Source organism: Ovis aries, chromosome 25, assembly GCF_016772045.2.
Source record: "Ovis aries strain OAR_USU_Benz2616 breed Rambouillet chromosome 25, ARS-UI_Ramb_v3.0, whole genome shotgun sequence".
NCBI lineage: Eukaryota > Metazoa > Chordata > Mammalia > Artiodactyla > Bovidae > Ovis > Ovis aries.
This window is the reverse complement of record NC_056078.1, coordinates 9,771,166-9,797,277: the sequence shown is the minus strand read 5'-3', so window position 1 is coordinate 9,797,277 and position 26,112 is coordinate 9,771,166. Positions and strand designations below refer to the sequence as shown.

Sequence of the window (26,112 nt, the reverse complement as noted above, 5' to 3'; positions counted from 1 at the left end):
GATGCAGTAAAAGATAGCACTTATAATGTTCCAAAATGCATACTTTAAAAAAATTTTAGAGCTTTGAAAAATCTCTTTAATAACTGCATGCTCAGCATGCTTATATGTTATTTTGAAATAAATTTTAATTTCAACATCAGCAAAAATGTTTGTCAATTTGCCAAAATGTCTCCAGAATTTACTGACACTCTTTTCATATGCACAGAGTTAACACATGACACAGATGCAAAAAAGATGCAAACACTGTGGAAGTATCTAAGAACATCCCCCTTCCCTCTCATAAAACAAGGGAAGGAAAGGGAGGTAGAGGTGTTTCTGAAGAAAACGTTACATTCTAATAATTTACTCTGGACCCTAGTTTTTCAAAAGTCTTTTCAAAAGTCTTGTATAAGCTTCCCAATTAGAAGCAGGGAACAGTGAAGCAAAAGCCCTGCAGCATAACAGTGCCATGTCAGGAAAAGATAAAAGAGGTTTGCAAAGTTACTGTGAAGCTCTGAGCACTTGGAGAGACAACCTTGAGTCCTGTTCACCAAGCTACACTACTCTCTTCAACAAGGGTCTAGGAATGAAGCTACACTGTTTCCTGGGTGATGTGCGACAAACTGTGAAGCATTTCTGCCAAGGATGGTGAGAAATATGTGCCTAATAGCAGAATAACTGAAAAGACTTAGAGATTGAATATGATATATTTCTAGAAATTTTACTACATTGAACATTGCTAGTACATAGTGGGTTGGTCACTGCTGTGCTATCAAGATATAGGTGAAATTTTCCATATGTGGATAATTACTGTGGGGAAAACAAAATAAAACAAAAAACTACAATGTGACAGCCACATCCCCTTCCCAGGGCAGCCTGTAGCCAGTGACTGGTCAACACAGAGCTCTAAAGGCCAGGCTCCAATGCCCCCAGCCCAGCACCACCCTGAAGGGGTGTCTCAGCCTCAGAACAGAGGCTGTGACATGCCCTGTTGGGTCTGTACTGTAGCCCCACTGTTCTCTCTTCCCCATGCTGCTTCTTCCCTTTGCCCCTCAGGTATTGATGGAACAGTCCCTAATAAACTATGTGTCTGCAGTTTTCATCTCAGAATCTGCTGCCCCAGAACAACATGCACAAGTTCCTTAGTGGCTTACTATCTTACTTTCAAGCAGTAGTATCCAATGATGCAGAAGAAAGAGATGACGGTGTGCAGAATGGCTAATATCCGCAGTGTGGGCTCCATGTAGCCACTGCTCTCCTCCAGCACATAGTGCACTGCGATGATTCTAGGCGAGCTGCTGTCCAAGCTGCTAACTCTGGCATTTTCACTTGAACTGCGAGTGGGTAGTTCCTTTCCTTCAACCACAGAAGAAGTGGAGACCTGATTCAAACCATTTAGAGAACAGTCAGTTCATTTTCTCTAAGAGATGAGGGTAAACAAGAAACAATGGAAACTCTGCCTTATCAACAAAGAGCTGGATGCGAAGCCACTGCATGATGAAAAGAATAAAAGCATAGGCTGAAAGGATAGCTTTTCAAAAACCCAGCACAGGGAACTGTATTCAATATCTTATAATAACCTATAATGAAAAAGAATCTAAGAAAGAAAATATATGTGTAGGCACACACACATAAATGAATCACTTTGCCATACAACTGAAACTTAGACAACATTATAAATCAACTAAAATTCAATAGGAAAAAAAAAAAGGCAAACAATGACCGTATTTTAAAAATTCCCTCTAGTCTAACCAGTTACCAGGGTTAAAATGCATGTAGGGGAAAATTAGATGGCTAAGCTGTCTTCTCAATGATCAAAAGCATTTAATGGAATACAAGTATGCCATACCAAGATACATGTGATATGTTCATACATGTGATATATCCAGCCAAATCAGGCTATAAGCACTGGGGGCAAACACTCTAAAATCCCATATTCTTCAGTGGGGGCATTTCTCAGTGCGAAGGAGCTAATCTAGTCTTGCTGTCCTAGACAGTCAGCGATGTGCCTGAGATTCAGGTTTTCTCTTTCATCAAAATACATTTCAGAAAAGGTGTTCATGTGCTTACTAGTGGATCCGTCAAATCATTACATTCAACTCAGTCAACTTGTAGTTTCATATTGGTTATTAAAAGACTAAGACATACGTACCTTATAAAAGAGCAAGATGAAATTGATCGCAAATGCGACAAATAAGGCTAACATTCTCATATTGTAGAAGTTGCGAGCAAAATAGTTCTGAAGGTGAAAAAAATTATCAAAAGGTCATTGAATCAAGAGATTTGAAATTTGCAGGCGATAGAAATAAAGCATTCATACATTTACCAAAAACTGTTTCTTGAGGGCCTCCCATTTATTAAGTCCCATGATTGGTGCTGTCAACATAATAGTGAATAAGAAAACTTAAACCATCACAGAGTAGACAGATATAAAGAAGCACACTCACAGACAAAAAATAGCCTAATTTCCGGGAATGGTAAACGCTATGAAGAAAAATCCATCAGACTAAGGACTTAGAGAAGGGGGTACTATCTGGATGGGTGGTCAGGGAAGGCTCTTAGGAGGTGACTATTTGAGCTGAGGCCTAGATGCCACAGGACAATAATCAAGTGAACAGTGCGGGAAGGGAACGTCATAGAAAGAGCTTGGAGGGCAAAGGTCCTGAATTCTGAGTGCTGCTGGTGTGTTTGATGGATAGTGAGGAGGTACCATAGTGAGAGGAAGAGAGAGTGAGAAGGAATGAGGTCAGAGAGGTGAGAGGGGGACACCGTTCTGTAGGCCTTTGATAAAAAGTCTGTGCTTTGTGCTGTGGATAATGGTCACTACACAGATGTTATGTGTGTAAACATTTATCCAGCTGAGCTGTACAATTGAAGTCTGTAGACTTAACTGTTGCTTGTAAGGTGTATCTCCATAAACACAAAAGAAACGTTAGAAAAAGAAAAAGTGTTGCCCCTTAGAGTGCAGTGGTTCAGTATCTGATTGCTGGGACCATACTGCCTGGGTATGAAGCCTGACCCCACCACTTCCTCACTGCAGGATGTGGACAAGAGACTTAATCACTCTTGTAAGCATCACTTTTCCTACTTGTAAAGTGGGGATCCCTGGTGGCTCAGAGGTTAAAGCATCTGCCTCCAATGCGGGAGACCTGGGTTCAATCCCTGGGTCGGGAAGATCCCCTGGAGAAGGAAATGGCAACCCACTCCAGTATTCTTGCCTGGAAAATCCCATCGATGGAGGAGCCTGGTAGGCTACAGTCCACGGGGTTGCAAAGAGTCGGACACGACTGAGCGACTTCACCACCACCACCACCAAAGTGGGGATAACAACAAAATCTGTCTCATAAGTTTGTTATGAGGATTAGATAAGTTACTATAGGGGAAGGTAATCATTAATCTTATGATTATAACTGGAATTACTACTTTACTGTAAATGAGATGGCAAGCTCTTGAAGGAGCTGAAGAGGGCTTGATGCAATCAGATAATGATTTGGAAAGATGATCCCAGCTACTGTGTACAGAGTAGACTGGAGGCATGGAAGGCAGGGGACCAGTTAGAAAGTTACTGCAGGATGCAGAAAGAGGATGTTGATGGTGGTGGTTTGAACCAGCGGTGACTGTGGAAATGGTAGGAATTGGGAAGATTCTGGATATATTTGAAAGAGAGAGAGCTGAGAATTATTCTTGGATTTATCTGAGGTAGGAAAGAGGAAAGGACTCAAGAGATGGAAACTTCTGGATTCTGGGGTCTGAGCGAGTAAGTAAATGCTTGGTGTCATTTATTGAGCTATGGGGGAAAAGTACAAAACACTTATTGGAGCAGAAGTGGGTTTAAGTGAAAAGATTTTGGGACATACCAAGAATTTGTTTTAATATTAAGTGCGAGATGACTGCTGCTGCTGCTAAGTCACTTCAGTCATGTCCGACTCTGTGCGACCCCATAGAAGGCAGCCCACCAGGCTCCCCTGTCCCTGGGATTCTCCAGGCAAGAACACTGAAATGGGTTGCCATTTCCTTCTCCAATGGGTGAAAGTGAAAAGTGAAAGGGAAGTCGCTCAGTCGAGTCTGACTCCTAGCGACCCCATGGACTGCAGCCTACCAGGCTCCTCTGTCCATGGGACTTTCCAGGCAAGAGTACTGGAGTGGGGCACCATCGCCTTCTCCGGGAGATGACCAGAAAGCATCTATCTGTATATATCAGGGGCTTTAGGATTCTAAGGCCAAATCAGAATGACACTTTCATTAGTTATCCCTCTCCATGGCACACCCGACTTGGATGGTGTCATCTCCCCACATATGATCCTGACTGTTCTGCCACCATTTATAGGACCACATCCAAACTGGGTCAGTCACACTGGTTCTCCTTAGAAGGTGGGACTGGGTTACAGGGGCTGGGTTAGCAATTTTGGTTATCTGAGCTGGGAGGTCACAAAGACTGGCGTCATGAGAGGCACTGTGGCACCTGATGCGGCCATGATTAGGCTTGTGCATGCAAACAGGTGAGCAAAGAAAGTGACGGTGCAAAGAGAAACAGGGAAGAAGGCACCTCTGGGACAGAAGGATGGGGGAAAAAACCTCTACTACTTGCTTTGTTCAACTGTAGTTACACCAAGTCTTCAGGAACCCACTGGGGCTGCTACAGCTTATCACAGCACCTGTACAACCTCACACCCTAGCCAGACCACACCTGCCACCATAGCTACGGTGACAGCAAACCAAACTGTGGATTATCCAGAGTTGCCTCAGAAACATTTGCATTCTGTCTACTCTGTATTAAATAATGCAGGAAACATGCACTGTAGTTTAAGAAAACATAGTTCTATTAATAAAATGTATATCTGTAAATTTAAAATATGTCATATATATCCATTTATGTACAAGCAGTTAGAATATATCATGACTGAGAACAATCCATTTTCCTTATAGGTGAAGTTCTATACTATATGAGTTTTTGGTCTTTTTTTTCCTCAAAGGTTAAATATGATTTTGCCTTTCAAATGGCTTTATTATGGAGTACTGTTCTTAATTTCTAGGTCTGACATTTTTGGTCAGTACCTCATATAGGTTTATTTGAGACATTCATCTCCTAATCTTTTCCTATTTATGATACAAATATATAATATTTATACACATATACATACATACTCATATAAAGGGTCTTTCAGACAAAATTTTTAACAATTCCATCCTGTATGAATAGGAATAGAGAACTACATCTTCCTTGTTTTCCACATTTAAGCAGATATTTTATTAACTAAAGGAACATTTCTGAAAAATGTTTAGGATACTACATAAAGAACTATCTTCTCCCTCATCTTTCACTTTTTTACTTATTTCCATTTTAAGAAAAATTTTGAATAGATCTTCTTATCATTGGAGAGTTGGCTCACTGCATTAATATTTTTATAACTGGATTCTTAATAAAAGGGCAATTCAAGAAAGACTGACTACCCCCACTCTGAAACATCAAGATGAACTGCTTGTCCCCTAGAAGGTTTGTTTTGCTATCATGTATTGCAGAGCCTTACATAGCATCCTGCAAAGAGGGAGCCTTGGGGTATGTTAATTAACTTACCCTTAAAATGTCCTTTTGGGAAGATGCTGGCAGTCACTAAATCACATGGTCTCAGGTCACGGGAATGTGTGCAGAGATTATGGGTTTGACAATAGGGAGCCATGGACCAAGACATTGATTTTAACATATAAATACTAAGATGGGCAAATACAATATACGTTCAGGGCTGACTTGGTTCCCTGATTACCACCCGAGGGAAGGTCAGTGGATATTTACTGCACCCGAATGATTATGGTCTTACAATATATCAAAAACAATATGCATTTTAAAACATCTTACTAGAAGTTTCTGTTGATAGGCTATGATTTTCTTCCAGAATGCTGACTCAGGAACTTCTGGCTCTCCGTATCTGTGTGTGTGGAGCTGCCTCAGTTTTTGTTTACCCTTGTCTTCTTTGGCTTTTTCTTCTTTTTCTCCGTCTTCTCCTCTATGAACGCAAATGAGGGAAATATAAACCATCCAGACACCAAAGAACTGAACAAGTTTTATGCCAAAATATATAAACATACAAGTATTTAAATCACAGTATCAGTTTTAATAACTGAAACCTCTAATTTTAGAATTAGAGGTAGAATTTCTGGCTTATCATAGCCTCCTATATATGGATAATTCTGTGAAGTTCAGCTCTATAGGACATCTTACAGGCTTTAATTTTCTTTGAATCTCTGCCCAGCATATTCCTTTCCAAGTGTACAATGAAACAGTTAACTGAAAAAGGAATAATGGAGACTTTCTTTTGGTTGTGACTTTCAACATACCTTATTTTTCAATTCTAACGTTCAGTCTCTAACACTGACTAGCTATTAGGATTTAAAATCAGAGGCATATGCATTTGGTTGTTGAGAATGTCAATATGTTAATTCTGCAGACAAGAATGGAATTGGGAGCACTGAAATTTGATACCTAAACCTCTCCAGGTACAAAATACCAAGCCTTCACCGAGATGTATTTATGTACATATGTAATCATATACATGTAAACCACATAATATGACTCATACTTAACTCATATGAGGCTTTTCCAACATTATTTTTAACATTTAAGAGTTGCCACTGAAATGACTGTCAAGCTCTGTTACGTTTGTCTGTGTTTCATTGCTATAGTCCTTTACGTGGCCATTTTTACAACTGATCCAACAGTGCAAGAGCTGTGATAATGAATGGCTTTGACCGTGAAGAACAGACACCGGTGACCCTCATATGAGGCCTAATTCAAACGAACGAATGGTAAAAGTACACCTTTGAGACAATAAAGGAAGCTTGAAGCTTAAATATTTAGCAGCTATTACTCTAGTCCTCTTGCCTGGAGAATCCCATGGATGGAGGAGCCTGGTGGGCTGCAGTCCATGGGGTCGCTAAGAGTAGGACACGACTGAGCGACTTCACTTTCACTTTTCACTTGCACCCACTGGAGAAGGAAATGGCAACCCACTTCAGTGTTCTTGCCTGGAGAATCCAGGGACAGGGGAGCCTGGTGGGCTGCCGTCTATGGGATCGCACAGAGTCAGACACGACTGAAGCGACTTAGCAGCAGCAGCAGCAGCAGCAGACAGTATTTAAAGATTGCAAATTTTGTTTAGTGTAAATAGTAGAATGATAAATATGGTTCTTTAAACAGTCTTTAGCAATTAGTAATGTATACAAGGTACTTACGGGTGAAATGACATGGTGACTAGTATTCTCTTTAAAACAACTTGTCCCACAGAAGGCCCCAAAGTGTGTGTGTGTGTGTGTGTGTGTGTGTGTGGTAGGGATGGTTGGCAGAAGAAAACCTACATGAAACAAGGTTAGCAAAATGATAATAATTATTAGAACTAAAGTGAAAGTGAAAGTCACTCAGCTGTGTCTGACACTTTGTGATGCCATGGAATTATATAGTCCATGGAATTCTCCAGGCCAAAATACTGGAGTGGGTAGCCATTCTCTTTTCCAGAGGAGCTTCGCAACCCAGCAATTGAACCAGCGTCTCTTACATTGCAGGCAGAGTATTTACCAGCTGAGTTACCAGGGAAGCCCCTATTAAAACTAGGTGATGGGTTTATGGGTGTACATTATAACCTTCTCTCTTTTGTATATGTTTGAAAATTTTACAGGCTTCAAGTATCTTTGTGTCTATATATTGCATATTCCTTTCAACGTGTATGATAAAATATTTAACTGAAAAGAGAATAATGATGATGACTTTTTTTGGCTGTGACTTTTCAACATACCTTGTTTTTAAATTCTGATTTTAATGTTCAGTCCTTAACAATGACTAGCTTTTAGGGCTTAAAACGCTTCTAAGTTTTCTCAAATATCTTGGAAATTTAAAAATTTGATTTTCCCTGCAAAAGTGTTAAATTACTCAAGAGGTTAACTCTAGCAATGTCAAGCATGCATGTGAGAAAGTTGAATAAAACTGTTTCCCCATGAAAATATTAGAAATAAGAATTCTTTCTGAATTATTCACTTTAATATTATTTTAATTTTATTAACACAATTCTAAACCAACATTTGTCTACTCTAGGGGGGAAAAAACAGACAATGAAAACAGGCCAAAGAAAATAACAGAACAGAGGAGAAAAATAAAGTGCCATGTGAGAACAGTGGCACTATATGCAGTTAAAAATTTGCTTTCCCCAATTTTAAAAACTATGCATATAAAACCGTGCAAACTTGGGGAATGATGTAGGTTTCCATTGTTAACAGGAAGCCAGTTTTATGGGAAATCACACATTTTCATTGTTTCATATCCAGCTCTTTATGTCTTAGTAATGCATTTATAACTGTGCTCTCGATAGCACCAAGACTGTTGGTGAAAATGAAGCTTCCCGGGCCCCACACTAGCCCTGCTGACTCAGTACCTGTGCAGGGGCCCAGGAAACTGTGTCTTTAACAGACTTTCCAGGTGGTTGATATTGGAGAAGGCAATGGCAACCCACTCCAGTACTCTTGCCTGGAAAATCCCATGGATGGAGGAGCCTGGTAGGCTGCAGTCCATGGGGTCGCTAAGAGTCGGACACGACTGAGTGACTTCACTTTCACTTTTCACTTTCATGCACTGGAGAAGGAAATGGCAACCCATTCCAGTGTTCTTGCCTGGAGAATCCCAGGGATGGGGAGCCTGGTGGGCTGCCGTCTCTGGGGTCACACAGAGTCGGACACGACTGAAGTGACTTAGCAGCAGCAGCAGGAGCAGCAGTCAGGTGATTTTTCAGCAGGTGGCCCTGGGACAGTACGTTGAGGACCACCACTCCCTAAGAGTCTATGCAATGGCATTCAGAATGCCTGTCCCCTCCCTTCTTTACAAGGACAGAATAGATGCTCAATTAAAAAAAAAAATACAACAGTCATCTTGCAGAGAACATCACATGGAATTATTAAAGTCGTTTCTGCTGAGAAACACACAAACAAAATCCTCATGGAACCAGAAAGAGATAGGAATACCACCCACATCCCCCCAGGTAGGTGTTTACACTGATCCCCACCCACTGAGGATGGGGCCTTCCATTGAGATGACAGGTGTCACCTTGCAACCTGAGATTCTCCCCACAGCGTCCCCAGAGGGAGAGGATGAGTGAAAACCAGTGAGACAAAGGAAAGGGCACAGAAATGACACATACTCAGCTTTCTCAGGTTCAGATTTGCTCTCTTCTTTTTCTTCCTTTTCTTCTTCGTTTGCCTTCTGTTCCTTGGATGAGTCCATGGGAAAAGAGAAGCGAGAAAACACGTCACCTTTGAATGAGTTCAGGAAGCTCTGTGACCCTGTATCAAACTGTAACCTATAAATGATACCCTCCTGCCTCAATCGAGGGGATAAAACTGCCACGTGAGCCCTTCCTTCTGCTGGTTCGTGCATTGCCCCTTCCCCACACTCACCTTCCAGGCCAGCAGGGAGCAACAACTTTCTAAGCTCCTTCCCACTTATTTCACAACCATCTTCTTTCTCTCATTCACCTACTCAAATTTTACTCATCCTCCAAACCAACGTAAGTCCCACTTCTTCAGTCTCAACCAGCTACTCCAAGCCATACTGAGCTTTCCATTTTCTCACATAATCAACAGCCTGCGGCCTATGCTACTTACCACTTAATGATTTTCTATTTTTTTCATGAGCGGTTTATCTTTCTAATAAACTCTTTAAGGCAACTTGAGAGCAATGATTACATATTACATTTCTTTTAATTCTGTATGATACCCAGGGGGACTAGACACATGGCCAATCCTTATAAAATACTTGTGGATGGAATGATTATTGATCAACTGCCTAATGTCTTGAGAGTGAGTACCAGAGTTTGTACCTTCATAGTTCAATGAAATAATTTGTAAAGGACCTTCAAAAGGCTGGCTGGCTCTGCCTTCTGAAAAACCATTACTCTTTGGAAAGTCAAGTCATCTACTGAACACCACTCTGGCACAAGCAAAACAGCTGATGTCAAGTTCACCTATCATGCCCACCTGAAGTCCAGAGAGCTGCTGTGACTGGAGGTAAGTTACCTGGAACTTTTCTTGCACCTCTGGGATAGGGACGGGGTTGCTCATGAGGTCACTCAGGCCAGCATTGGGATTGTGAGGAATCAGTTTGTACTGCCCCCCTTCTCGCTTCAGGTCCAAGCCAAAGATATCGGAAAGCAGGTCACTCTCCTCTGTCAGTTCCTTCAAGTCCGTCAGATCTTCAGAGGGCAGGGCCCCTTCCAGGGTTTTCCTCTCCCCCTCCTCCCCGTCTCCTCGAACCTCATCTTGCGTGGGGTCTGGCATGTTGGCCAAGAGCTCCGCCACTTTGATCTTCTTTGCACCTTCGACCAGGCTTCCTCCCAGCAGGAGGCTGCCGATGATGCGAGAGAAGCCTCTGAAAACGCTGGCTACAAAGTGCAGGAGGCTCATCAAAATACTCCAGTAGGATGTAAAGAAGGCTGTGATCATGTCCTTCACTGTCATCTTCTTCACCTTCTTCACCTGCTTCTTCAAGCTTTTCAGGCTGAGCATCCGCATAAGGGTCAAGATATTGTACCTGAGGGCAAACAGGGCGGACTTGACCGTCATGATGGAAAAGAAACCCATCCTCGGACCCTGCTCCTCCGGCTTCTCCTTCTCACTCTCCTCTTTGTTCGCTGACCTCTCATTCAGATCTGACTCTGATATCTGAGCCGCCAGCTGCATCTCAAAGATGGTATCCTCGCAGAAGTTCACGAAGAGCTCCATCTTCTCTTTCTCTCCCCCTTCATTGACCACGTCAAATATAAATTGCCTTTTGGATTCCTTGACCTGGGGCTTCTCCCACTGGGTTCGGCTGGACTCACTGATTTCAAAATACACCCTCTCGATGCGCTTGGCACTGCCCATGATCTCGATGCGGCCCAGGAAGGGCTGGAAGTAATTGAGCACACTCTCGGCCAATTCCAGAAAAGTCTGCAGCCGGGTGTCATTGGGCATGTGTTCAGAGAGGTTTGTCAGAAGCACTGCCACATTGAAGCCAATGTCCTTGGCAGGCTCGTGGAACCGTTTGACAAATTCTTCATAGTCCAGGGTTTCATTTTCATCTGTCTCTGCACAGGACAGGAGAAACTCAGTCTCGGACTGGGTGTAGTGTTTATGGCTCTCCATGGCTTTGTGAAAGTCCCTCTTGGAAATAACTCCCTTACCATCGGGGTCATACTCTTTGAAAGTATCAGAAGACGTCAAGTCCTTGAGCTTTAAGAACATGTCAAAAAACTTGAGAATCATCTCCACGTTGTTGGAAGATTCCACGAGCATATCCACCATCTGTTTGCCAATGGTGCCATTAACAACATTGCCTGGGGATAAAGAATTGCATTGGCTCAAAATGAACATTCCCAATGAAACCAGTGTCGATGGCAGATAGAAACCAACGTACGTTGAGTGTGTGTGCATAGTTGTTGTACCCTGGTCCAACTGTGTAAGTTGCTGCTAACTTGTGCAAGTAAATAGTAAACATCTTAAAATGTCTTTAAAAAAAAGTGTCTATAGAGAAAATAACAATATAAATCTTATATGACATCTGAATCAAAGATAGCTCTTTTCTCTTCCAATGTGTGAAGGAAAAGATGGATAATTACTTGTAAACTCTAATTTTAGAAAGTGATTACATGAACACATATAAAAGCATATTTACAAAGTAACTGGACTAATGCATGTAAAACAATATGTGATGAAAGGCTGACATTTTTTCCCTTTAATTGATCCTAGAAGCAACATGCTTTAGGATTTTTTTAAAAAAGAAAAAAGGCAGATATTTATATTATCCTAAAGCCTGAAACAGAAATCCAGTCTCATATCAATAATAAAAATGAGTGTATGCATAGCCCTTTGGGGATGAAAAATCACTGCTCACAGACATTACACCTAATTTCATGTTCAGACCTGAAAATACCTGTGAGACGGGTACTTTTTATTATTAATTTATGATTTTACTATTGAGGAAACTGTGTTTAGCAAGGTTAAATTAAAGTGCATGCTATAACATGATTATTGAGAGCTAGGGCCAGGACTTCAAACGGAACCACTGAGGGCAAATTAGATGCTCTTTCTGATCTAAAACGTAAAAGACCTCCTTACATTTCTTCACGGTTCAGAATGTTTATAGCTAGAAAATGGCATATTATGAATAAGCCTGAGAAAATGAGATATTACCCTAAATTACAGAGTCATCATTCCTTGAACAGAATGTGATATGTAACACAGGCATCAGAAGAAAGATACATGATGATGGGTTTCTGGAGTTCATCTGTGAGGCAGTAAACACCAGAGTTAAGAGCATGGGCCCAAGGGCTTTCCTGGCGGTCCAGTGGTTAAGATTCTGCCTGCTAATGAAGGGAACACGGGTTTGATCCCTGGCCCAGGAAGATCCCACCTGCCTCGGGGCAGCTAAGCCCATAGGCCACAACTACCGAAGTGGTACACCTAGAGCCCATGCTCGGCCAAGAGAGAAGCCCCCACAATGGGAAGCCTGAGCACTTCAACTCGAGAGTTGCCCCCACTCACCCCAATTAGAGAAAGCTCATACACAGCAATGAAGACCTAGCACAGCCAAACAAACAAAACAAACAAAAAAGGCATTGGCTCAGGCGCCATGCTGTTGGGGTTTGAATCCAGATCCCACCATCTGCTGGCACAGCAACCTGGGCAGATTTCTTAGCCTCTCTGCACTATTTGCAAAAGAGTGATAACGATACTATCCAATTCACAAACCTGGTATTCAGATGAAAAAGTACTTAAACGAGGTTAATTTTAACTCGTTATTCCTTCAGTTATTATGTCTGTGTTGTTACTGTTTAGACTAAAACTTGAATTGAGGTCCTGGGAAAAGGATCTGTGCTTGGAGGATATAGATGGCTGCCAACTAAGGGTTTCAAGCAAACACTGCATCTTTAAAGTCCTAGGGCAAGGCGTGTCTACTACCTTAGTTAGTTAACGCAGGGCAGACTAAGTGAGAGAGAGGAATTAGGAAGGACTTGAGAAAAAAAGGATAGGGAACAAGATAGCAAACATGGTGGCTCTAGTCGCATTCACATGATTTCACAGAATGCTCGCAGAAGCTGTTCTGAGCTCCGTCTCACAGAGGAGGGAAGTGAGAAACGGAGACGTTACTCAACTCAGGGTCACGCTGCCTGGGTCAGAAAGGGATAGGTGGGTGCTGGTGGCAGATCTCAGAACCCAATCTCTTACCCACCATATTTACTGCCTGAGATAGAAAGAAAACACAGTAGCAAAGGAAAATGAGGTGGAAAGAGAGAGAATGAAAACCCAAGAAAGAGACATGTAGCGGGTAGAAGTTAGGCTGCCACCAGCCGTGGTGGGTGGGGTGCTCTCTACTGCCTTCTCCACCTGCAGAAATGTAAGGACCCACAGGAGCTATAAGGCAGTCAGCTCAAAGCAGCAATTTACGCATTTGGAGTGTCCCCAAACATCTGTAATCCTTACTGCTTACAAACAAAATGACAACAAACAAAACCCTTGTTAAGGTACTCTCTGAAGAGCATACCCTTTAAGATATCACTGTGAAATGAAAAATACCACTATAAAATGAGGTACTACTGGTTTCGCTCCATAGCTTTGTGACCTGAGATTGGCAGGATTTCTTTTTTTTTAATTAAAAAACGAAACAACAACAACAAAAAACTAACTTGGCAAAACCAATACAGTATTGTAAAGTAAAATAAAGTAAAAATAAAAATTTAAAAAAAAAATCCTAAAAAAAAAAAAGAAAAGAGTCATCAAGCCAGCAATAAGCCTGAGGTATCTGTCCCATTTCAGCACTGATATTTTATCCTTTGCAGCAGGCTGACTCCCAGAACAAGCATATACAGAATCCTTCAAAGAATAAAGGGGATTCGAAGATATAAATCAAAACTACCTTCCAACATGGACAGCAACATGACCACCATGTCCTTCTGAAGATCCATCAATTCTTTTAGTAGCTCAATTTGACTGGAGTCCTGAAAGTATTAACACAGTGCATTTGAGATAACATGAGAAAATTATGCAGCAAGAACGTTACACTTATTCTCACAAAAGAATACCTTTTTACCAATAGCAGACTTTATAGCATTACACAGCTAAAAAGAAGCCAAATAAAAATCCGCAGCTTATTAAAAATACACACTTTAGAATGAAAGAGTATTTACTATTGATTCCAACTCATATTTTTTAAAGTATTCGTAAGGACAATGAATAAATCTGACAAGAGTATGGAAGAGCTAAAGCAATGGTGGAGACCCTCGGGTCAGGTAGGCAAGACTCAGGTACTTTTGAACACTGGGCGTCTTTCTTCTCCTTGAAAACACTAGACTTGTCTTTTCTACTTTCTAACTTACTGCACTGAGATGCTATACACGTTGTAAAAATTAACTTATTCTGGAAAACACAGGCATAACAGTGATGTGAGATAAACTTACCCTACATAAATCTGGCCAAAAAATGTACACACAGTTTCTTATTTACCAACTTAAGCTCTTGGATATTTCTCTGTTTAAAATTTTCTGGGTTTTTTGTCTTTGACTTATCACCATGAAAAAAAAAAAGTTTATATAAATATGTTGTGTACAAACATCACTATGCTTAGATTCAGTGCCTGAAAACATGGAATACTGATATCTACATTATAACCCCATGCATCATCAGAGTTCTTTATTTTTCAACTATACTTTTTTTCAAAAAAAGTACATACATATATATATATATATATATACCCACAAGGTAATGTTTTATTCACATGAATTTTTCTACACAGGAAGCCAAATTTCAACACTGTATGAAGGATGAGATTTATTTCTTTCTAAATAGTTGGTACCTCAACTAGGTCTACAAACTATGAACAACTGCTAGGTAGCTCTGGATGTTGACAAAATGATGGCAATACATCCAAATAAGAACTCTCTTGTGATAAATCTGGTTCATGTTGATTTTCTTTACTTACTAAAATGTCACTAGCAATTAGATGAAAGCAATCACTGTATTTCTTTATTTGGTAGAAGTTACCAATAACTAGATACTGACAAAGATTCTCTCCTTGACCAATCCTCTGGGCCCTCTTCCCAAGTAGGTTTTAATCTTGGTTTATAAAGCCTTGAACAACTGGGAGATGGGATGAGCAGATGCAAACTATAGGATGGATAAACAAGATTCTACTGTGTAGCACAGGGAACTATATTCAATATTCTGTGATAAAGCATAATGAAAAAGAATATTAAGAAAGAATGTCCATATGTATATAACTGAGCCATTTTACTGTGTAGCAGAGATTGATACAACACTGAAAATCAACTATTTGTTGTTGTTCAATTGTGTCCAACTCTTTGTGACCCCATGGACTGTAGCCTGCCAGATTCCCTTATTCTTCACTATCTCCAGGAGTTTGTTCAAATTCAAGTCCACTGAGTCAGTGATGCTATCTAACTGTCTCATCAGCAAATCAACTATACTTCAGTTAAAAAAAGAAAAAGAAAAAAAGACTAGAACAAAACACAACCATGGTTTCTAACAGCTCAAAGCTACTTCACTAGGAAGACCCCAAGCCCTCTTAGGGTGCTTGCCTGAGAAAACTCAAGGCTGCCAAAAAAATTTATTATTTGTTCCAGCCAACACCTGAGGATGCTAGAATCTGTCTCCCAGGCTCTGCAGGAGGTAGAATCCTAATGTCAATACTTGCCAGCTAGCAGACACAGCTGGCCCATCATGTTTACACTGACCAACCTTTTATAGTTTTTCTCTTCCCTGAGCCCTGATCATCCGCCCCTCCTCCTCCCATCATCTCTGTACAAGTCCAAGTTGAGTTGAGCTCACACTAGATTTTTCTCCCTACAGTGACAGTTATCACTGATTAAATCTGTTCATGCCACTTTAACCTGCACCTGGTTCTATCTGACAGTATTTTCCAGCTTGGAGGGCAGGGTGGAGGTGTGAGTTTCCTCACTTTGCTGCAGGCAAGGAGACTCAAGGAGGAGATGGACACGTGAATGAAATTGTAGGGGCTGGAGTGGTGGTCCTTTGACTTTTAATCTAGCATTTTCTCCTCTCTTGACACCTGACAGATATCCACACTCCACAGGTATGTCAGGTCTCAGGACATCCCAGTAAATTTCCCTACATCAAAGGGACACATTTATTCAAGATTTATATTTAGAGTTCTTCTATTCATGTATCTCTGACTCCGCATGCAATACAGGGGTGAGAAAACAGCATGCTCATGTTTCCAAGATGTGCTCCCAGATTAACATTAAGCATGGTGAAAAATCTGTTTCTTCACCGTTTGCCTAACTGTACTGCTATTTTTTCTCTTTGACTTTCATGAAGTTAAATGTCCGGTTAATTGGTGAATGTCATCTTTTGAGAACAACTGCTTGTGTATGACCCTATAAGAAAACTCTCTCTCCTTAACGAGGGATTTGGAGCATATTACAAATCCTCTTCCAATTATATATCTGGATGAGAAAAATTCCAGCAAGTAATCATTGAGATGTGGGTCTATGAAGGACTGTAAAATGTACAGTGTTTGGCAACTATACTGTTTTATTTCTCCACTATGGTCAATTCCTTTACCTTTTATTATCCAATTTGAATAATGGCTCCCACCTATTGTCAGTTTGCATAAAATTCTTTTATTAAAAAAAGGAGTTTTTAAAAAATGTCATGTAAAAGATGTATAAAGAAGTCGTCTAAGAAAAATAATATTCTGACATGGGAAAGTGTGTTTAATTTGCCAATGATCACAGTGTACAGTGTCTCACCTAGGCTGACAGAGGACAGTGACCTTACCTGAGACAGCTTCATCTGCATGTGGGCAAATACATGAAGAAAACCCACCACAGCATCCCAGAGCCTGCTGTGAGCCAAACTCTGCTGGTTGCCAGTGCAAGGACCCTGGGCCAGAAACAGACAAATAACAGTCATTCCTGATAAATTAACTGCCAAATTAAACTTTACAATAATAGATTTTACTTCAGCAACAAGTGACTGGAAGAGAGGACTGCACTGAAGATACTGACAAGATGTCAAAATGGAAGCTTCACTTAAGGACCTAGAGGTGGGGATAAAAGATATAACTGAGCAGGACCCTATGCTGCTGCTGCTGCTGCTAAGTCGCTTCAGTCGAGTTTGACTCTGTGCAACTCCATAGATGGCAGCCCACCAGGCTCCCCCATCCCTGGGATTCTCCAGGCAAGAACACTGGAGTGGGTTGCCATTTCCTTCTCCAAGCCATGAAAGTGAAAAGTGAAAGTGAAGTCACTCAGTTGTGTCCGACTCTTAGCGACCCCATGGACTACAGCCTTCCCGGCTCCTCTGGGATTTTCCAGGCAAGAGTACTGGAGTGGGCTGCCATTGCCTTCTCCAAGAACCCTATGAGGCCCTCCCAAAACAGATCTCCACCTTCCTCGGCCTTCCTTTTGTCTGTAGGGAAACTTTAGTCAAAGAATAAATTTAATCAAAGAAGGGGAAAAATGCAGAAAGAAAGGAAAACAGGCAAGACAAAATAATAATACTTCAGCCATTAAACAAAGTCAAAGACCTTTAGTTCCTTCTCAAGGACAACAGATAATACTCTGAGCCATGTCCTCTCAGCTGTTTGGCAGAGACTGAAACTCCTACCAGGTGGGTGAAGTTAACTGTATACTGCCCACCAACATGCGGACCCAGACAGGTTGATAATGTTGACTCCCAATGACCTCACCACTAGCCAATCAGAAGAACATCCATCAGCTGATCACACACCCCACAAGCCCCCTCTCACAACCTGTCCATGAGTTGATCACATACCCCTCAAGCCCCTCTCTCAACCTGCCCACAAGCTGATCACACAGCCCACAAGTCCCCTCTCTCAACCTGACCATGAGCTGATCACACACCCCAAAAGACCCCTCCCTCATCCTGTCTTTCTAAACCTTTACCAGAAAGCCTTCAGGGACTTCAGGCCTTTTAAGTTCTGGCTGTCATAGACTCCTTATTTGGTGCCTGCAATAAATGCTGCACTCTCCTTCACCAGCACCAGGTGTCAGCTGATTGGCTTTATTGCACACAGACAACCAGACCCTAATTTGGTTCAGTAACAAAGACAGGAAGTGCCAAATATCTTCATATTCCACAAGTAAGGCGCTAGATTCAGTACCTGCGAAAGGAAACTAAATAGATCTTTCTAGCCTTAAGACATAAAGGTTTTGAAGTTGAAAAGGGACAGACTTTGCAAAGTGCTCTTCAACCTCCACGCCTGCAGCAGTGGGTGAGGACAGGGCTACCCTTGCCTTCCTTTACACCAAGAGAGAGAGGAGGCCTCAAGAGAGCCATCAGGAGTGCTTGACTTCTGTCTTCTGAAGTAGGGCAGCAATATCATTTTGTAATCACATAGGTTAGGGGGTCCCCAGAGAAAGAGAACCAGGAATATCTTTTTTGATATAAGAGACGCCATTTTGGCCTGAGCCATTTTTGTGATCTCAGCCTGGTCACAATGCTTACCCTTGGAGAGATCTCAGTAATCAATGATCTTAGGGAAACAAAGGAACACAGGAACAGAGAAAGGGCAGTCAAATGATAGTGCAGTGAAAATAGAGTTTCAGTTCCTCCTCAAAGGAGGTACATAATCTGATACAGTCCTTGAGTTTTGCTGGTGAGAGCTAAGGCCTTCACCCAGGTGGGGGACAGAATGAGGACATCCCTCCTGACTTCAGTCAACTCTGTCAACCTCTATCTGAATTCTTCACTGCTGAAGCCTCTTCATGAATATGCATGTACCCTTAGCTTAAAACTTTCCCAATTTTGCTATTTGGAGAGACACTGCTTTGGGAAAGAACGCTAGTGTTCTCCTTGCTTGTTGCAAGTAATAATAAATCCTTCCTTCCCCCAATCTTTGGTTGTATCTATTGGCTCAACATCCATCAAGAGAAGAACCTAGTTTTGGGGTAATAGCTTGCTATTAGAAAGTGTAAAAGATGGAAAGTAACAAAAAAATTGATTTCTTAAGTGGGAGCTATTCTGTCCAAAAGGACTTTGAAATATTGCCAAGCAAACTGTCTGAAAGGGTAATGTGATTTTCAGAGGTGGATGGGGGCCACCAGATGAACAGAGATTGTGAAATAATTTGAAACTGGAAGGGAAAAGACACCTTTCCAGGCACTGGAAGCAGTAGGAGAGTCAAGCCCCCTCATCAGAGGAAGAATATAATATGCCACCCGGGTGGCCGGGCCACAGTGCAATCCTGAATTCCACGTGCCTGGAGGAAAACCTCCCTCCCCTTACTCTTCCTCTTCACAGTTCCAACCCTGAGAAGGCCTAGGCTGGCTCACAGCGGGAGGAGGAAGAACAGATGCCCCTTGGAGAGAAGGCAGAGAAGCCCAGAGCCTACTTCTTGCCCTCCACCCTCAGCCCACAAGGCCTTTCCAGCATAAAATCAGGCATGAGGGGAAGTGTTTCTCTGACGGGGAGTTTTAAATTGGGTAAGAGTTTAGTGGATGGTGTCACCGTACAATGACTGAAGTGAGACAATTCTTGTGACAAAGTGACTGAAGGAATTGTATTTATCTGAGAGTGGCTGGTGCACAAGATCCATTCAAAGAGGGATAAAGAAATGGGCTACGGAGCAAGTCTGAAGAGACGGTGGGGAGAAGGAATCACTTAACTTAGAGGTTAACACGTTCAGTGTACCTGGCCAATCTGATTTTACAGTGTCTCAGGATTTCACTGCGGTCCATTGTCGGCCATGTGCCCTGTGCGCTTGCTGTAGAGAGGAAGCCAATTCCGACTCCATGCTGGAACTGTTTCTTTGACTTGCTTTTTGTTGCTTTTGTTATTACTATCATGCATAATAGCCTGCCTAAAAGGATCTTGACCCTCTGCCTGACAGTAAAGTAAAATGCCTTTGTTCAACTCGAAAAGAGTTGAATGGAAGAGATCAGCACATCCCTTTCAAAGGCTGAACCTTCCTGGAGTTGTTGCCCAAGACTGAAGACCCTTTTTCTTTACTTCCTCACTGCCTCTCCCTCTCTGTTCTGCCCTTTGATTTCAGTTCCTCATTGCTTCTTTCTCTCTCTCTGATTCTATAAAAGAACCTGTCACCTGACCACAATAAGATGGTTACTTTGAGAAATTAGTCTGACATCTTCTCAGTCAGCTGGCTTTCCTGAAGGAGGAAACAGAACAGGCTGTATCTTGAAAGCAGGGCTCCATCTTGGGCCGGACTGTGAACTTTTAGCTATATGCCCAGTATCTATGAAAATGACATACCAACGGAAAACCAGACCCCCTCATTTATTCAGTGCCCGTAACATAAAATCCTTGCTACTATTATATAGAGAATGGATCAACAACAAGGTCCTACTATACATAGCACAGGGCACCATATTCAATATACTGTGTTAAATCATAATGGAAAAGAATACTAAAGAGTATATATATACATACATATATGTGTCTATATGCATGCACATATACGTACACATATGCATAAACATGTACACACGTGTATACACATGCACATGTGTACACATGCACATATATACATATATACACATATGTGTATATATATATAAAATGCTGAAGAAGCTGAAGTTGAAGCTGAATGGTTCTATGAAGACCTACAAAAGCTTCTAGAACTAACACCCTTTTCATTATAGGAGACTGGAATGAAAAAGTAGGAACTCAATAAATACCTGGAGTAACAGGCAAATTTGGCCTTGGAGTACAGAATGAAGTAGGGCAAAACATAACAGAGTTTTGCCAAGAGAACGCACTGGTCATAGCAAACACCCTCTTCTAACAACACAAGAGAAGACTCTACACATAGACATCAACAGATGGTCAATAAAAGTCAGACTGATCTTATTCTTCACAGCCAAAGATGGAGAAGCTCTATACAGTCAGCAAAAACCAGACTGGGAGCTGATTGTGGCTCAGGTCATGATCTCCTTATTGCCGAATTCAGACTTAAATTGAAGAAAAGTAGGGAAAACCACTAGACCATTCAGGTATGACTTAAATCAAATCCCTTATGATTATATATTGAATGTGACAAATAGATTCAAGGGATTAGATCTGATAGACAGAGTGCCTGAAAAATTATGGATAGAGTTTCGTGACATTGTACCAGGAGGCAGTGATCAAAACCATACCCAAGAAAAAGAAATGCAAAAAGGCAAAATGGTTGTTGACAAGGCCTTACAAACAGCTAGAAAAGAAGAGAAACTAAAGGCAAAGGAAAAAAAGAAAGACATACCCATTTGAATTCAGAGTTCCAAAGAATAGCAAGGAGAGATAAGAAAGCCTTCCTCAGTGATCAGTGCAAAGAAATAGAGGAAAAAAATAGAATGGGAAGACTAGAGATCTTTTCAAGAAAATTAGACATACCAAGGGAATATTTCATGCAAAGATGGGCACAATAAATGACAGAAATGGTATGGACATAACAGAAGCAGAAAATATTAAGAATAGGGGGCAAGAATACACAGAGCTATACAAAAAAGATCTTCATGACCCAGATTATCATGATGGCGTGATCACTCACCTAGAGCCAGACATCCTGGAATGCAAAGTCAAGTGGGCCTTAGGAAGCATCACTGCGAACAAAGCTAGTGGAGGTAATGGAATTCCAGCTGAACTAAATCCTAAAAAATGATGCTGTGAAAGTGCTGCACTCAATATGCCAGCAAATTTGGAAAACTCAGCAGTGACTGCAGGACTGGAAAAGGCCAGTTTTCATTTGAATCCCAAAGAAAGGCAATGCCAAAGAATGTTCAATTGCACTCATCTCACACGCTAGCAAAGCAGCCAGGCTTCAACAGTATGTAAACTGTGAATTTCCAGATGCTCACGCTGGATTCCGAAAAGGCAGAGGAACCAAAGATCAAATCGTCAATATCTGTTGGATCATCAAAAAAGCAAAAGAGTTCCAGAAAAACATCTATTTCTGCTTTATTGACTATGTCAAAGCCTTTGACTGTGTGGATCACAAAAAACTGTGGGAAATTCTGAAAGAGATGGGAATACCAGACCACCTGACCTGCCTCTTGAAAAACCTGTATGCAGGTCAGGAAGCAACAGTTAGAGCTGGACATGGAACAACAGACTTGTTCCAAATTGGGAAAGGAGTATGTCACCCTGCTTATTTAACTTATATGCAGAGTCTGTCATGAGAAATGCTGAGCTGTAGGAACAACAAGCTGGAATCAAGATTGCTGGGAGAAATATCAATAACCTCAGATATGCAGATGACACCACCCTTATGGCAGAAAGGGAAGAGGAACTAAAAAGCCTCCTGATGAAAGTGAAAGTGGAGAGTGAAAAAGTTGGCTTAAAGCTCAACATTCAGAAAACGAAGATCATGGCATCTGGTCCCATCACTTCATGGGAAATAGATGGGGAAACAGTGAAAAAAGTGTCAGACTTTATTTTTTTGGGCTCCAAAATCACTGCAGATGGTGATTGCAGCCATGAAATTAAAAGATGCTTACTCCTTGGAATGAAAGTTATGACCAACCTAGATAGCATATTCAAAAGCAGAGACATTACTTTGCCAACAAAGGTCCGTCTAGTCAAGCCTATGGTGCTCAAAAGGCATTTATGTTTTAGTTCTTTTAAGAAGCCATTTGCTGTTTCTATAAAATTCACTTGCTTGTGAATGTCAATCAATAAGATCAATCAATCTTATTATTTAATCAGGACAGTTCACACCAAATGCGATATTGCTCTCTTTCTAGACACTGATGAGAATATTAAGGCAATAATGGAAGCCAAGAAGATAAGGAAATAGGAACCCGAATGGTCTGGACTGGATTTAAAACTTCACTTGTGTTTGAATAAAGAAAAGTTACAAGAATTATCAAGTGTGGCTTTCCCATTTTGAAATGCTAAAATAAGAATCCTCTTCCCTGCCCAAGGAGAAAAGAGAAAAAGTGAGATCCTTCCAAGGTATGAATACAGAGGAGAGAGTGAACCTACGGGAGGTAAGGAGTAGCATGCTTCCATCTTTCCTCTGCACCACTCAGCCCTGGTGGCTTCACTTGGCCATGAAGAGTTCTTTCTTTCATTCTACAGATACCTGCAAGTATGCCAGGCTTTGGAGACACAGTCTGTTATTTTTACTTAACCCTTTCCCCCTTAAGACTATGTTTTGTCTGACAAAACAAACTGTAAGTTTCTTCCTCCTATTTTACTTTTGTACATGACACTTCAATCACAGTGATGGAGTCAGAGTAAGATTAGCCATGGACACAAGTCTTCTAGAAAATGGCAAAGTCTTGCTTGCTGAAGAAAGAAGCATTTTATAAACTCTTTTAAGAATCTGCAGGTCAAAACTAGAAGTCTACCCCAAGAAGAATATAAAGCAAATCAATGTAAAAAATGTATATTATTCATGGGACTTGAAAATTTTACCTATAATTATCACATTGTATTACTATATAATATATTCATATATACACACATATATGTATACACACACATACTGCATGGACAGAGAATGCAGCCTGCCATTTAATTAAACAAAGGATGCTGTCGCCATCAAGCCAGCAACCACTGCAGCCACCCAAATGGTGTACCTGAGGGGATTCAGGATGGAGAAAAGCAGGATCCAGGCCCTGAGAGTTAAGGTGCGTATCAAAGGAATGATTTCAGGGAGACCAGACTCATGCATCTTCCCATACATAGAAAAGCACAAAATTCACTAACTTCAGATTTTAATGGTTTTCTTTAATTGTAATCTTTTGATGTTCTGACTAGTTTATTTATTTATTGCAAAAAACTACATATCCTGGCTCCTCCCTTACCTTTTAGAACAGTTGCCCAGAACTGAGAGGCTGCTCCTGGGTTTAAGTCCTAAGTAAGTCCACCAAATAAAACACAACTTCCAACTTTTAGATTGTGCAATATTTTTTTTTTTCAGTTGACAACACACACACACATTAAAGTGAAGTTTTTAAATGCTCTTTCCCTTTTTATAAGGTTTCTAAAAAACTCCCTCCTCATTTTCACAAGAATACTATAAAAAGTGGTTTAAAGTTCTGCCCTTTCTCCTTCACTTCTCTCTCCTTCTTCGTTAATATTTATTGAGTGCTTATTATATACACTAGGTATTGGAGATATGATGCATTCAACCTTATGGTTCATGCCTTGGTATCTTATGATAGATATCTCAATCCTGCCGGTGGTAAAGCAAGTTCATTCCATATAACTTTACATCTCATTTTAAATGACCCATTGGCTAAGATTCTACAGAAGGGGTCGTTAGGAAACGTGGATGAGAGCAGGAAAATAGCCATGCTGCATTTTTCCAAGGAATTTAATGCTAACCAGTTGACTCTTTTTTCTCGTTCTTTTTCAAATAACAGAAATGTTTAGAAGTTTACCTGAATGTACTCTGTGAGAGTGTTAAAGACTTGTTTTGCCACTTGAATAGCTTTGGAGAAATTCCTTTGTCCTTGCTCATCAATGACATCTTTCCCAGAGTAATACCAATAGAAATCACTAATTGATTCCTGAAAAAAATGAGATGATAGGATTTAGGATTAAGGCACATTCAGAAACTATCAAAGACCTGTCCAGTTTTGGACTCTTTAAAGGAAATCATTTTAAATAACAGATTGGAAGCAAACAAAAATATCTGTGAAATAAACACTATTCTCAAAGGTTTTCCTAAGCATAAAATACAGCAAATCCTCCCTAGATACAAATAACATCTGGAGAGAAAACAGGCAGAAAACTTAGCTTTAAAAATGACTTTTTGTCTCTGATGACTTTGAAATTCGTAAACATAAGGATTCATAACACTAATGCGTATTTATCCATAGAGCAGTTAAATATTACTATGTGAACACAGAAATTAGATAAATCATAGAATATAGACATCTAGTCTACCTTTTCTCCAGTAAAGCCAGTAACATTTCTTTAATGAGAATTTCAGAATGTTCTTGACTTGTATTAAGGCCCTGGAAGAAACTGGTTAGATTCCTTATAAATACTGACAACAACTGTAAATAAACATCTAAATATGATTGATCTGTCCAAACAGGAGGTTTTCAACAATAGCTCACATTTTAAAGGAATTTTAGTTGCCTAAATGAATAATATAATTTGGGCTACTGTGTAAACCACATTCAGGTCTTGAGATATTATTTTGAAAGTTACAGATGCATTTTCAGCAAAGCTTCTTGATATATTTGCTTCAGAACTAGCCTTTTCTCCATTAGTTTTAGGTAAGAGTGTTGTGCTTTTCCATATTCAAAGATTAAGCAAGAAACAGAGAGCTTGTGATTTTAAAAGTACTACACCTGATTTCCTTCTAAATGAAATGAAAATTAAAAGTATAAAATTTTATTAAGAGACCTACACCTTCAGATTCAGTTCTAGTAACATGGAGAACATTACTACAGTATTGAAGATATTTTTAAGTGATGGAGTGTTAGGCTGCATTTTTTCATCAGACATTTGGAGAGCTGAAAAGAATTGACCTTAGGCTCTTATATTTAAGTGTGTGTTAGGTAGTTTGAAAGCCTTTCTTTCCCATTTTCAGTAATGTTTCAAATATTCTTCTCCCATTTATTTATCAGCCACAGAGGAAAGAAAAGAGCATGTTCATGCTTTACAAATTGAAAAGGAATTAAAAATTTCATCCAGCTAAAAACTGCAGGGAAAAAATATTCCCACTTATAGAAAGAAAATAAAGTAAGAGCCAGAATCAGAGGCAAAGACAACAGTGGCAGTTTCAGTCTAATATCTGGGGAAAGACTGCGACCAAAGACAAAATACCTCAATAAGTTTTGACCTCATAAGTCAAAACACATTATACCATGTCAGTTTCACAACTGCCATATCATGCCAACTAGCCAACGTTTTAATTGCTACTAATATAAAGCAACATACCTGAACTCTCAGAAGGTAGTCTACAGTAGAGATGATTATGTTGACAGTTGTATTATTGCCAGTCTGAGTTCTCAGATAATTTTGAAAATCTACAGATAAAAAGATGTTATTAAAGTGCATTCAAAAATTTAAAATGAATTCTTTGAATAATTCTAAGAGCAAATGATGTCTACACCAAAATCACTGCAGCTTCTGTAGTGTTATATCTGATAGTTTGAATTA

At 40.5% G+C, this 26,112-nt stretch overlaps 1 protein-coding gene across 13 annotated transcripts in view; it reads right to left on the bottom strand.

The window, feature by feature from the left end:
* Positions 1–26,112, bottom strand: part of RYR2 (ryanodine receptor 2) — an 810,976-nt gene that overhangs the window by 50,211 nt on the left and 734,653 nt on the right. For 7 of the 13 annotated variants that reach the window (XM_060406748.1, XM_060406743.1, XM_060406744.1 and 4 more), the window contains 9 exons: positions 25,891–25,979; positions 24,378–24,506; positions 16,807–16,911; positions 13,907–13,988; positions 9,991–11,327; positions 9,156–9,223; positions 5,834–5,981; positions 2,132–2,218; positions 1,142–1,360 (listed from right to left, as the gene is read on the bottom strand). In XM_060406748.1, the coding sequence (XP_060262731.1) occupies positions 1,142–1,360; positions 2,132–2,218; positions 5,834–5,981; positions 9,156–9,223; positions 9,991–11,327; positions 13,907–13,988; positions 16,807–16,911; positions 24,378–24,506; positions 25,891–25,979 (2,264 nt within the window). The remainder of the gene's footprint in view (positions 1–1,141; positions 1,361–2,131; positions 2,219–5,833; positions 5,982–9,155; positions 9,224–9,990; positions 11,328–13,906; positions 13,989–16,806; positions 16,912–24,377; positions 24,507–25,890; positions 25,980–26,112) is intronic. The other 6 variants (XM_060406755.1, XM_060406746.1, XM_060406750.1 and 3 more) reach the window with 1 other exon arrangement.